At 50.8% G+C, this 12,230-nt stretch overlaps 1 protein-coding gene across 8 annotated transcripts; it reads left to right on the forward strand.

Annotated features, from left to right (window-relative positions):
• The first annotated feature begins 35 nt into the window (after positions 1-35).
• On the forward strand, positions 36-9,314 carry Acbd4 (acyl-CoA binding domain containing 4). 8 transcript variants are annotated; one of them, XM_029566028.1, is made up of 9 exons: positions 352-936; positions 1,088-1,206; positions 1,455-1,575; positions 1,648-1,732; positions 1,980-2,100; positions 2,338-2,427; positions 2,750-2,980; positions 3,625-3,764; positions 8,651-9,314. In XM_029566028.1, exons 2-9 carry the CDS (start codon positions 1,125-1,127, stop codon positions 8,771-8,773), a joined length of 993 nt encoding a protein of 330 aa, XP_029421888.1. In that variant the 5' UTR covers positions 352-936; positions 1,088-1,124; the 3' UTR covers positions 8,774-9,314. The 8 variants fall into 8 exon arrangements, with proteins under 8 accessions (XP_029421892.1, XP_029421891.1, XP_029421888.1 ...); XM_029566029.1 differs by having other exon boundaries at positions 352-718; XM_029566027.1 differs by having other exon boundaries at positions 354-718; positions 804-1,206.
• Positions 9,315-12,230: the final 2,916 nt, after the last annotated feature.

The following is a 12,230-nucleotide window of genomic DNA, read 5'->3' on the forward strand; positions in this document are numbered from 1 at the left end:
ATATATGCATGTGTCTATGTGTGAGTTTAAATTTATGCATGTGGGTGCAGTGCTTGTGGAAGTTTGAAGAGGGCGTCAGATCCGCTGGAGCTGCAGTTACAGGCCACCCAACGTTGGTACTGGGAACTGAACTCGGGTGCTCTGCAACGCAGCAAGCACACTAAACCGCTGAGCCGTCTCTCCAGCCCCTGTTCGTTATTTTTCTGGTTCTTCTTCGTTATTTTCTGGCTTACCCCTACATTTTCCAAAACTCCAATGTCCCTCTCGTGGAACGCCCGGCTCCTGGATGTGATTCTACTGTCTAATGCCAGCGCTGAAGTGTCGGTAGAGCTGAGTTGGGGGTGCCTTGGGGGGGGGGGGGTCAGTAACTGTCGACCAATTCTTATGCGCTTCCACCAGGGGGCGCAAGGACTCGGTGACCACTCACTATGTCCACGCGGAGGCGCTGCAGCCCACTCCGGCTGCCTGGGGCTGGGAAGAGCGACCCGTAAATTAGCCCCGCCTGATTGGGAGAGGCAACGTGAAATATTTGCATACTCTTGAAAGGGCCGTTCTAAGTGGTTAGAGCATAGAAACCCAATGTGAAACGGTGCCTCTCATTGGCTTAATTTTCTCCCTCGGTTTGCTGGCCCCCCGCATCCCAGTCACACTGGACCCGGAGGTCAGTCGGAAGCCACTAGCTAAGTGGACCCAGTGTCTCCATAGTGGGCGCCGCGGGGTGAGTGCCGGGCCGGGGCGCGGGGTCCTGGATGGGAGGCAGTTGGCCCCGCCCTGACTCCTGGCTCGCCGATTCGCCTGCTCAGGAATTGGAAATAGGCACCTAAAGCATCTGGGGACGTGTCTGGCGCTGAGACCCTTGCCACCACCTGCCTCTCTGCCCACCCACAGCCACGCTGGTGGGCCTGGCCTCCCTGACCCCGCTTACGCTGCCTTGAGGTAGGAGGAGCCTCCCCTCAGCTGCAACTTCTAGTCTCCTCCGTGGCGCTTAGGTTTCAGGGCTTAGTTTGCCCCTCTGGGAAGTGGACCAGTGACTTAGAGTGCCACCGTGGACCGTGAGGCCTGATCACACTGACACTCGCTCTTGCAGAGTCTCTCCAAAGTAGGGTCCTAGGGCTTGGAGCAGCATGGGCACCGAGAAGGAAGAGCCTGACTGCCAGAAACAGTTCCAGGCAGCCGTCAGCGTCATTCAGAACCTGCCTAAGAACGGTGAGGCTGCAGGGATCGGCGTTTGGGGGTTAGGATGGCTGGGTTCTGACCCCGAGATGGAACTGGGCCTTATCCCTGCAGTACTTACAGATAAGTTCCTGCTTGGACTATGGTGGGTGTCCCCAATGTCTCATGTCCTAGATGCCATGGGGTGGAATTCATCGTCATGTCCGCCCTCCTAAGATGTTCTCCAACCTCTTGGAACTGAGACTGATGAGGTGCCCTCCACTTTCCAACCCTGTGCTCAGGCTCTTACCGCCCCTCCTATGAAGAGATGCTGAGATTCTACAGCTACTACAAGCAGGCTACCATGGGGCCCTGCATGGTTCCCCGGCCTGGGTTCTGGGACCCTATTGGACGATACAAGTGGTAAGCGCCCCACCCACAGGGCAAACTTGCCTCCACTGTCACCCAGCCTTCTCACAGGCCTCTGCCTCCTAGGGATGCCTGGAACAGCCTGGGCAAGATGAGCAGAGAGGAGGCCATGTCCGCCTACATCACTGAGATGAAGCTAGTGGCACAGAAGGTAGAGAGGGATGTCCGGAAGGGTGCCCTGTCCCTCACTCTTTCAGGTGTGCACTCCATGTTTCCTACCCACTAATATCCCTTTGGGAATCACCACCTTCCTCTTGCCCCCCCCAATTCTGCCTGTCTCCAACTGGTGCCAAGTATAGGTATATGAAAAGGCAATGGGGAGGAGCCTAACCCTAGGGGAACGAGGGGTTGTAGTGGGAGGGGCCAACCCTGCCCCCATTAGAACCCTTCCTGTACAGGTGATCGACACAGTGCCCTTGGGTGAGGTGGCAGAGGATATGTTCGGTTATTTCGAGCCCTTGTACAAGGTGATCCCTGATATGCCAAGGCCCCCAGAAACCTTCCTGAGAAGAGTCACAGGTCAGATCCCCAGGATGGGACCCTGAGTGTAGAGTGAACTGTCTCAGAGCTAGGCTGGGGGCGGGGGGACTGTTCAGTCATGGGGTGCTAGGAGCTGAGAGCTCTAGGTGTGGTCCTTGTAGGTCCCCCTGATGGGCTGTCAGCTAGTATGCATGGCTAATGGGGACAAGGGACTTGATTGTACTGGAAGGTGCCAGTCTCTTCCTTGCCCCACCTCTGGGTGTTGTGTCTTGACAGGTTGGACAGAGCCAGTACCAAATAGAGATGACGAGACTGTTCCAGAGCCTCCTCCTAGCCACCCCAAGGAGCCAATACCTGAAAGGCCGGGTTAGTGATTGAGTGGGAGAGATATAGGGCCAAACCCAGGCTGGTAGAGGCAACTCCAGGAAAAAAAAAAAAGCTAGAAGCCACACTGTCCCCTTCATATGTCATGCCTGGGAACACTGAGACCACCTGTGCTCTTGGAGGCCAAGGGCAGGCTCTGGCACTCCTATTATAGTCCTCATTGTGCCTTCCATGGCAAGAGCTCTAAGTCTCCTGAAGAAGGGCTGCTCTCTAGCTGCCCACCCTCCCCTCTACACTCTCCAGCAAAGGAACCCAGCCCCAGTACAACTGCCCTTGGTGATAGCCCTTCCTGTTTCCTCCCTAGAGTCCCAGCCACCCAGAGACTTGGACCTGGAGGTTTTCTGTGATTCCCTGGAGCAGCTGGAGCCAGAGTTGGTGAAACCATCCCTCTTGTCCCTTGTTCCCCCTGTGCCGGAGTTGCCCCACCTCTACCCTGGGACCCGGGACTCATCTCAGCAGGTTTGGGCAGAGCAGAGGGGAGCAGTTGGCAGACAGCAGGACACCAGAAGCAGCCCTGAGTCCCCCAGTGAGAAAGGTGAGCTGCTCTGACCTCTCATGCCTTTTACCCTGTCCATGGCCCTCACACCCCAAGCCTTCTCTTGGCTGCCCTCTTAGGACAAAGGTGAAAGTCCAGGCTGGACACTAGAGAGTAGCCTCTGCCCAGAAGGGCTGGCTACCCAGCAGCAAAACATCTGCCTGGGTGGGCAAAGTCCCTGTCCTGGCTCTTCTCCTGAGGCTGCTGGAGTCTGCACCTTCTGGGGTGTTCTGTAAGGGCAGCTCCAAGACACAGCTGCATGGCTATGGAACGTTGCCCCCTTTCTCTGCCTCCCATTTGGAATCCTCAGATTCTCCAGAACTTCCTGTGTGCCAAGTCCCCAAAGGGACATTTTCATAAACAGCCTCTTATTCCTCTGGGCAGACAGTACTGTGAGGAAGATATTTTCCCCTAATTTTCAGGTGACCAAACAAGGCTCTGAAAAGTTGAAGATTTGCCCAGAGTCATAAAGCCAATCTGTGGCAGTACTGGGATTGAACACCCACCCTCTCAGTCTGAATGGACTTTGCAAGAGCCCCACTTGAGACCAGGAGTCAGGCATTACCCCTACACTTCCCTGTACATGCCCCAGCTGGTGAGAATTGCCACCCAAGTTCTCTTCCCTGTGTCCCTGTGCTCCACAGATGGGTTAGAGGACAGCCTGATGGGACCCCAGGAGTTGGACAGGTGGCTGGTGGGGACGGTTCAGGCCATGCAGGAAAGCATGCGGGATGTCCAGAGGAGACTAAGAAGCCTGGAGAGCAAGCCCCAGCTACATGAGCAGGTGAGTCTCTCCTTCGCTTCAAGGTTGGCAAAATTTCCACAGAACTCTAAGGGTTTCTCTACTCTGGGTTCTTCATCTAATTGTTTTTGTCTTTGGCCCCAGGCCTCCACCTGCTCAATGCTTTGTGCAGAGAATGGGGTGCTTCTGTTGTAGCCAGGGGGCCAATAGGTGGGAGCTCTGAAGTGTTTTCACCCTGGAGGGAGAGTGGGGAGGACATGCCAGGAAAGGAGAACCCTTCCCTGCGTACACACCTCTGCCCAGGAAAAGCCAACTAACTAGGTCAATCTCAAGAGTTCGGAGGACCACAAAGTATCTATCTACTCTTAGTACTGGGGCTTGGGTTTCTGTTGGCCCTCACTCAGCACTTCCAGGTTTAGGATTTACTTTGTCTAGTTTTGTTTTGTTTGTAACAAGGTCTTACCCTGTAGCCCAGGCTGGTGGGGGCTTACTGTGTAGACTAGGTTAGTCTCATGGTAATCTGCCTATTTCAGTTTTGAGTGCTGGGATTGCAGGTGTGAGCCACTTTGCCTGGTAGTCTAAGTGTCTTTTAATTTAGACCAGTCCTTTGCCTTGCTGATATAGTCTCACTGAATCCTCAGTGACCCTGTGACATATGGGATTTGTTTGTAGCATAGTCTTACTTTGTAGCCCAAGCTAGTCTAGAATTTACAATCTTCTAGCCTCAAGCCTCTCAAGTGCTGGGATTACAGGTGTGCATCACCACACCTGGCTCTATTTTCCTTTTGCCCAGGAGGAAACTAAGGTCTAAAAAGTTAGCTCGCCTGAGGGCACACAGCCTAGAGACCCTCACAGACCTGCTTTTGAGGTACCCAGTGGCGCAGCAAGGCCTCCTCCAATAGGCTCTGTTGTTATTGTTGTGATCAGTAGCATCAAGTGACCCCAAATCTGCCTCCCCACTGTGCTGGTACCCACCCTATTGAGATGCCTGGGGCGGCTGAATCAGGAGTGGGCTGAGTTGCTCTATTTGTGAGTCTCTAGTATGATCCCTAACCCACTGAGCATAGTGGGTATGAGCCTTGCTCACAAAGATTTCAACACTCCTCCCTCTATCTCCAGAGCATTCCTTTTTTTTTCTCCTATTTCACCTTTTACCAACTTGAAAAGCTGAGGATATTTTTTCCTCTGGAGCTGGAAATTGAACCTAGTATATCACACATGTTAAGCAAGTGCTCTACACTCAGCCACATTGCCAACCCTTTTAAAAGCCTTATTTTACTGGGCATAGTGATACATGCCCTTAATTCCAGCACTGGGGAGGCAGAAGCAGACAGATCTCTGTGAGTTCAAGGCCAGCCTGGTCTACATAGTGAGTTCCAGGCCAGCTGGGGCTACAAGGAGACCCTGTCTCATAAAAAGAACGCCCCCAAATAAAACATTTTATTTTGAGTCAAAGTCTTATTAAGCCCACTCTAATTTATAATCCTTTTGTTTTAGCCTCGAGTGGCTGGGATTGGGCTGGGGATATAGCTTAGTAGCAGGGCATTTGCCTAGGAGGCACCAGGCCCTGAATTCCATCCCTAGCACCATGTAAAGGAAAAACAAAACAAAAACCCCCCAGCAGTTTCTAAGTAACTGAAATCTTGGCGGGTAACATCAGGCCTAACTGAAATGCTGAGTTTTTAAATTACATTGACTTATTTAGTTGGGGAGGGGGGTGCACAGGTGCCCACAGAGGCCAGAAAAGGGTGTCAGATCCCCGGGAGCTGGAGTTACAGGCAATTGTGAGCTGACCACTGTGGGTGCTAGGAACTGAATCTGGGTCAGCTGGAAGAGCTCTTAACCACTGAGCCATCTCTTCAGCCCCCATCCTGAGGATTCTTAAGTATATTATAGCACACCTACAATCCCAGCACTCTTGAGGCAAGAGCAGGAGGATCCTTGAAAGTCCAAGGCTATCCTGGGCTACACAACCAGATCCTATCTCTCTCTCTCACACACACACACACACACACACACACACACACACACACATACACACATACACACATACACAAAAATAGATTGTAAACATCATAATGTTCCACTCTGAATACTTTTTTTTTTTTGGTCTTTTTGAAACAGGATCTCCCTGTAGCCCCAGCTGGCCTGGAACTCACTGTGTAGACCAGGCTGGCCTTGAACTCACAGAGATCTACCTGCCTCTGCCTCCCAAGTCCTGGGACTATAGGTGTGTGCAACCATGCCCAGCCGAATACATTTTGTTACACGCAATAATTAAATACCCGATCCAAGTTCAGATTTTCTCAGCTGTCTTGAAACTGCCTTTTCCAAATGCTGTTGGCCAGGCCAGGCCCACACTATGTTTTTAGTACCTCCATCCTTTACATCTTTTCTGATATTACCATTATTACTGCTGTTGCTGGCTATTCTGGAGGGTTAACCCCAGGGCTTTGAGCTGTCTAACTGAGCTACGGTCTGGTTCCCAGCCTGTGTCTTTTAATCTAGACCAGTCCTGGGCCAGGATCCTGTAGACTGTTCCACCTTTTGGGTCTGATCATATGCGACTCCTTTTATGTAGTATTCCCTGTGAACTGAATAGATGTAAAGACTGGGTTAGTATCCAGTTAACTATTCCAGACAAGCTCACATGAGAGGGCCAAGTGTGGTGCTTCACACTTGTAATCTTAGCACTTGGGAGACTGAAATAGGAGGATTGCTGTGAGTTCCAGGCCACCCTGGGCTACAAAGTGAGACCCTGTCTCCATAAGATAAAAACAAGAATCACATCAGAATGATGTCCATCACATCAAGGGACACTCCAGTGACACATGGCCTCTGGCTCACCACTAGTGACCCTAGCAGGTACTGCTGGCGTGGATGCAGCTCTGCCAGAGAATTAATCAATTCTATTTGCCATACAGTATTTGATGATGATCTTTGCCTAGACAGTAATTTATTTAGTATTGCAAAAATCTGTTGATTTTTTTGTTTGTTTGTTTTGGTCTTTTTGAAACAGGGTCTCCCTGTAGCTCCAGCTGGCATGGAACTCACTATGTGGACCAGATGACCTTGAACTCATAGAGATCCGCCTGCCTCTGCCTCCCAAGTGCTGGGACTACAGGCATGTGCCACCACGCCTGGCCAAATCTGTTGATTTTTGAATTCCATTATTCTTCTGTGTTACCTGACATTTTCCTGTGGGGTTCCTCCGAAAAGCAGTGGCTAATCCTCCCACCTCAGCCTCCTGCATGCTGGGATTACCAAGGGCCACCATGCCCAGCTTCTTTTTATTTTTTGCTTCTATTTGCAGTGCTGGGGATGGAACCCAAGGCTTCACACATGCTAGGAACTGCTCCACCACAGAGCTGCATCCCTAACCCTTAATTATTTTTAAAGTACAGAGTTGACTTGAAGATTCCTCGCTAGTACAATTTCTAGTTTCCATTTTAGATTCCTGAATTTTAAAGATTCAGTATTTCAATCTGTAATCATTCTTCTATGTTTTTTTTTTTTTTTTTTTTTTTTTTAGTAAAAAAAAAAAAAAAAAAAACACTATGATTATTTTTTTAGACAGGTTTCAACTAGCTGGCGAGGAACTTACTATGTAGACCAGGCTGGCCTTAAGCTCAAAGATCTGCCTGCCTCTGCTGGAATTACAGGTGTGCCACCATGCCTGGCTTCAATCTTTAAAAAAAAAAAAAGCCCAGGCTGGCCTTGAACTCACAGAGATCCGCCTGCCTCTGCCTCCCAAGTGCTGGGATTAAAGATGTGCGCCACTATGCCCGGCTTTAAAAAATATTTTATTTATTATTTTTATTTTATGTGTATGGGTGTATTGCCTGCATGTAAGTGCACCCGTGTCATGCAGTGCCCATGGAGGATAGAAGAGGCTGTCAGATACCCTAGAACTGGAGTTATGAACAGTTGTTAGCTGCCATGTGGGTGCTGGGATTTGAACCTGGGTCTTCTGCAAGAACAGCCTGTGTTCTTAACCACTGAGCCATCTCTCCAGTCCCTTCAATTTAAAAAAAAAAAAAAAAATTTTGCTGGGCATAGTGGCACACACACACCTTTAATTCTAGCACTTGGGAGGCAGAGGCAGGTGGATCTCTGTGACTTCAAGGCCAGCCTGATCTACGCAGTGAGTTCCAGGACAGCTAGAGTTACAAGGAGATCCTGTCTCAAAAAGACCAAAAAAAATTTTATTATTTGATAGTTATTTATTATTTTAAATTATGTGTATGAGTGTATTGCCTGCACGTGTGTAAATGCACCTGTGTTGTGCCCTGTGGAGAGCAGAAGAGGGTGTTGGATCCCGTGGAACTGGAGTTACAGATGGTTGTTAGCCACCATGTGCAGGCTGGGATTTGAGGTCAGGTCTTCTTCAAGAACAGCCAGTGCTCTTAACTGATGAGCCATTTCTCCACCCTCCATCTTTCTTTTTAATGATTCGATTGTTACAACCTTGGCCAGTGGAGACCCTTTCAAGCTTCTTCTTAGAACCATACCTTATTCACTTTTAGGGGCTCCCTGGATTTCTGGTAGATGTCCGGCATTGCCCTCACCTTCCCTGCTTCAACCTTGGAATCAGCTACTTCTCCCAGGAGTCCTGACTCCTAAAGGAGAATATTTAGAAGCTAACATCTGAGTACCCAGGGTCCTTCACTGAAATACAGCATATGCTTTACAGTACTGGGTCTTCAGTTCTTTCACCGTCCTAGCTTTGTGGCCCAGAAGCGCTAGCTTGGCTGCCTTGCTACAGCCTCTCCTGTCACCTGGGACTGGATCGTGGAGGGAGTCAGGGATGCACTTCCGACTAGTGTAGCTAGCCTCAGGGAGGCCAGGCCCAGTGAGTTCTGGATGCAGGCAACTAGGAGGGCTGTGCTGAGCCTGAGCTGGCCCCTGACTCCATTCCTTCTTGGCAGCAGAGGCCACCCAGGACCCGGCCTTGGCCCCTCAGGCTCTCAGCTCCCACGGTGCTCTTCTTTCTCCTGTGGCCCTTCATTGTCCAGTGGCTCTTCCAGCAGTTTCGAACCCAGAAGAGGTGACTCAGGAAAAGAGGTCCCTCCAACAACTGAGGAGGCTGTGAGTTCCCGCACGTCTGGCTGTGCCCTGAGCCTCCCTAGGTTTAGGGAGAACAGCACTTGCAATCACCTCCTCATCCACCCTGGCACTACCTCCCCAAATGGGGGTCCCATAAGACCACCTCCACTTCCCGCACCGACGCCCGCGGTCCCCAGGCCGTCCCGATTGGCTGCAGGACGGTGCACAACCTGCCTCTGGGGCTGGGGAGGAGCACTCCTCCGCTCCCACCCTCTGGGTCACCTGATTCTCATTCCTCCGAGACTGCTCCCAGCGCTCTTGGGCAAGTTGGAACTTGGACCCGGCCTGAAGACTGATTGGCTGGGAGGCTAGGCTGCAAGAGAGGACGGAGAATGGAGGAGTGGGATGGAATGGGAAGAGTGGCCCGGCTGGGGGCTGCATGGCCCCGGTACACAGACAGGCACGCGTACACACCGCGCTCTGGACTTCACTGAAGATTCACGTGCAAATGAACGTTGCATTAAATAAAGGAAAACTTCAATCTGCCGTCTGGGCGCCCACGGAAAGAGCGGGAAACTGGTGGAGTCTTGCGGGGCACAAGTCCGGTTCTATTCCTTCCCCAAGTGTCCTGTGGAAGCCAATGCTTCCGCATAAGGAATATTTTCCCATCTCCGGGGCCAACCAAGAGAAAACAGGCTCAGACTGAACTCAGGGGGCATCCCAGGATGGACCTCACTACTCCACCAGGTCGGGGTTGGAGGCCAAGAGTCCCGGCGGAGGGTGGGGCGTTGGTGGGCCCCACACCAAGGGGAAGGCTGCAACGCCTAGCTCTCCACTCCCAGCCTACGGGTGGGGAACCCAGAACCGGGAACCACGAAGCGCTTGCTGCCTCTTCACCAACGGTTAAATTCTGGTACTACCCCCCTATCATGATCTCTGGGCCTTCCGGGGAACTTTCTATAAGGCCAGGGCCCACCAGGGGCCTCGATTCCGCTCTCTCCAGAGGGGGGCGGGGTGAGGGCAGACCCTACCCGGCCTGGAGCCCCGGTTGGGGTGGACCTAGCGCCTGCACAGACCTCAGGAGCAGCTTGGCATCTGAACTGTTTGCTGCCCCGTGGCCTTGGCCTCCTACCTCCCTCCATCAGCACTGGCCTTGTGGCCCAGCTGGGCCCTTCCCGGCTCCTGTCACTAGCACGTATTCAGTTTCAAACTGGTCCCTCGAGCACCTCCTAGTGCCCCAAGCCTCCCAGACCTCTGGCCACCAGCTAGTCAGGAGAAGCGATTGCAGCTGAGTCCTGGTAGTTGCCCCAGGCCCCTCCTAGCTCCTAGGAGAGCACTGGAGAACCTGGCTCTGACCACTGCCCCAGGCCTGACCATTCTTTTGCTTCACTGGAAACCACACTTTTTCAGTCTTAGAGTAGGATGGCAGCCCTCAAGATAGAGACCACCAGCCCAGGTTCTGCAGCTCTACTGGCACAGCCCCAGGTCACTATCAGGCTAAATAAACCTGTGATAAGGGTGGACATCAGCTGGGCAGTGGGAAGCCAATCAAATTGGGGCCAAGAGGCAGAAAAAAGGAAGTCAGTTTCATCACATATATGCTGGCTCTGCAAACCTGAACAAGGTTCTCAACTGCTCTGAGCCTAGGTTTGACTGTGAAACAGGGATGGTCTCTTCATAAGGCAGTTAAGGTGTTTTTTAAAATTTTTATTTTTAGCCAGGCGGGTGGCGCATGCCTTTAATCCCAGAACTCAGGAGGCAGAGGCAGGTGGATCCTGTGAGTTCAAGGCCAGCCTGGTCTACATAGTGAGTTCCAAGACAGCTGGGGCTACGGGGAGACCCTGTCTCAAAAAGACCAAAAAAAAAATTTATTTTTATTTTATGAGTGTATTGGCTGCATGTATGTGAGTGCACCCGTGTCGTGCAATACCTTGGAGTTCAGAAGAGGGCTTTGGATTCCCCTGGAACTGGAGTTAAGGAGTTTGTAGCTGCCATGTGGGTGCTGGGACTCAAACCCGGGTCCTCTGCAAGAGCAGTCAGTGCTCTTAACCACTGAGCCATCTCTCCAGCCCTCTATTATTTTTTTAGAAAAATTTTTTAAAAATATTTTTGTTTTTATTCTATGCACACGAGTGTGTTGCTGCATGTGAGTGCACCCGTGTCATGCAATGCCACAGAGGTCAGAAGAGGGCTTCGGATTCCATCTCTCCAGCCCCACACCCCAGTAAGTTCAGGGTTTTAACAATGTTTGGCGAGTGGAAAAGACCTGGCAAAGGGTTGGGACTCAGGGAGATAGCTGCCTGGCCCTTGATAGGATTCTAGAATTCTCTAACTTACCATCATTGTGTTTGTGTCTCTCCCAATATAAGTGAGACCCTGCAGCTGAGCCCATCTAGTAAATGGAGTCTAGGTGCTCAAGTGCTCTAAAGCCTTAAGTTGGGAGCTTTTTTGGTTCTCCCAGTTCTCTGCAAAGATTGTCTTCCTTTGTTCTTGTCCTCCTGGTGCTTCCTAAGTGATGCATGGGGAAACAGAACAGAACTCACATAGACCAGAGTTTCTGGAAAACAAGCTGGGATGGTCATTTTCAAAACATCTGGATGTCCCCTAGGGACATTCCTGCTTGCTTTCCCTTAGAGACAGTCTGCATTGTACATGCTCATCACTGCCACCCTGCTCACCACTTTGAAGTTCCCAAACCTTTTCCTCTACAAAATGCCCTTAACCTGTAGTCTCAGCTGATGTGGGGCCTGAGGCAGGAGGCTTGGGAGTTCCAAGACCAGGCCATATACTTGCTTCAAAAACAAAAATGTCTTTCATGGCACTTTAAAATCAATTCCTCCACAACTGTCCCAATTCCCAAGTAACTTGACTCACAAGTTAGTATGATTTTATTTATTTTTTTGCTATTTTGGCTCACTGTGGTTAGTTTTCTTCCTGCTCTCCACTCTCAGCCTATGATTGGGGTAGTTTTCTTCATGTAATCTGAGCAACTTGAAGAAGACATTTAGTTCATTTATCTTTTTTTCCTAACAACTGCCAAATGAATAAAGATTTGCAACTATTTGAAGCTTGAAGCTATAAGAAATAAAAGGGAACTCAATTTAGAGCTCCTGAGGGAAAATAGACTGTGTTTTTGACAGAAAAAAGGTATTGAGGGTCACAAAGACCTCTGAGCTCTAGCTAGAACTGCCATTTAGTTGTCATGTGACCTTGGACAAGTCACTTTATTTCCTGCCTACTTCATTGGGCTATGGTGGTCAAATAGTTCCCTGTGTAGAATGTCACACTGAATAATGGATGGACTAAGGGACTGTTATTACAGGAGAAATCAGAGTCACTAGGTATGCAGCAAAGAGAGCAGCGATTAAACCAAGGGGTTTGAGGAGAGGGTTCTCTGGGTCCTGCGGGTGGGGGACCGGAGTCTGAACTCCTGAGGGAGAATACGACCCACCCCCCATCCCA

Source organism: Nannospalax galili, unplaced genomic scaffold, assembly GCF_000622305.1.
Source record: "Nannospalax galili isolate Female #2095 unplaced genomic scaffold, S.galili_v1.0 scaffold95, whole genome shotgun sequence".
Taxonomy (NCBI): domain Eukaryota; kingdom Metazoa; phylum Chordata; class Mammalia; order Rodentia; family Spalacidae; genus Nannospalax; species Nannospalax galili.

Bases quoted from the DNA above. Each gene is read 5' to 3' on its own strand.
- Acbd4 (XM_029566028.1), top strand. From the start codon at position 1,125: ATGGGCACCGAGAAGGAAGAGCCTGACTGCCAGAAACAGTTCCAGGCA. The intron at 2,981-3,624 runs GTGAGCTGCTCT...TGTGCTCCACAG, and splicing joins TGAGTCCCCCAGTGAGAAAG to ATGGGTTAGAGGACAGCCTG. The intron at 3,765-8,650 runs GTGAGTCTCTCC...CCTTCTTGGCAG, and splicing joins AGCCCCAGCTACATGAGCAG to CAGAGGCCACCCAGGACCCG.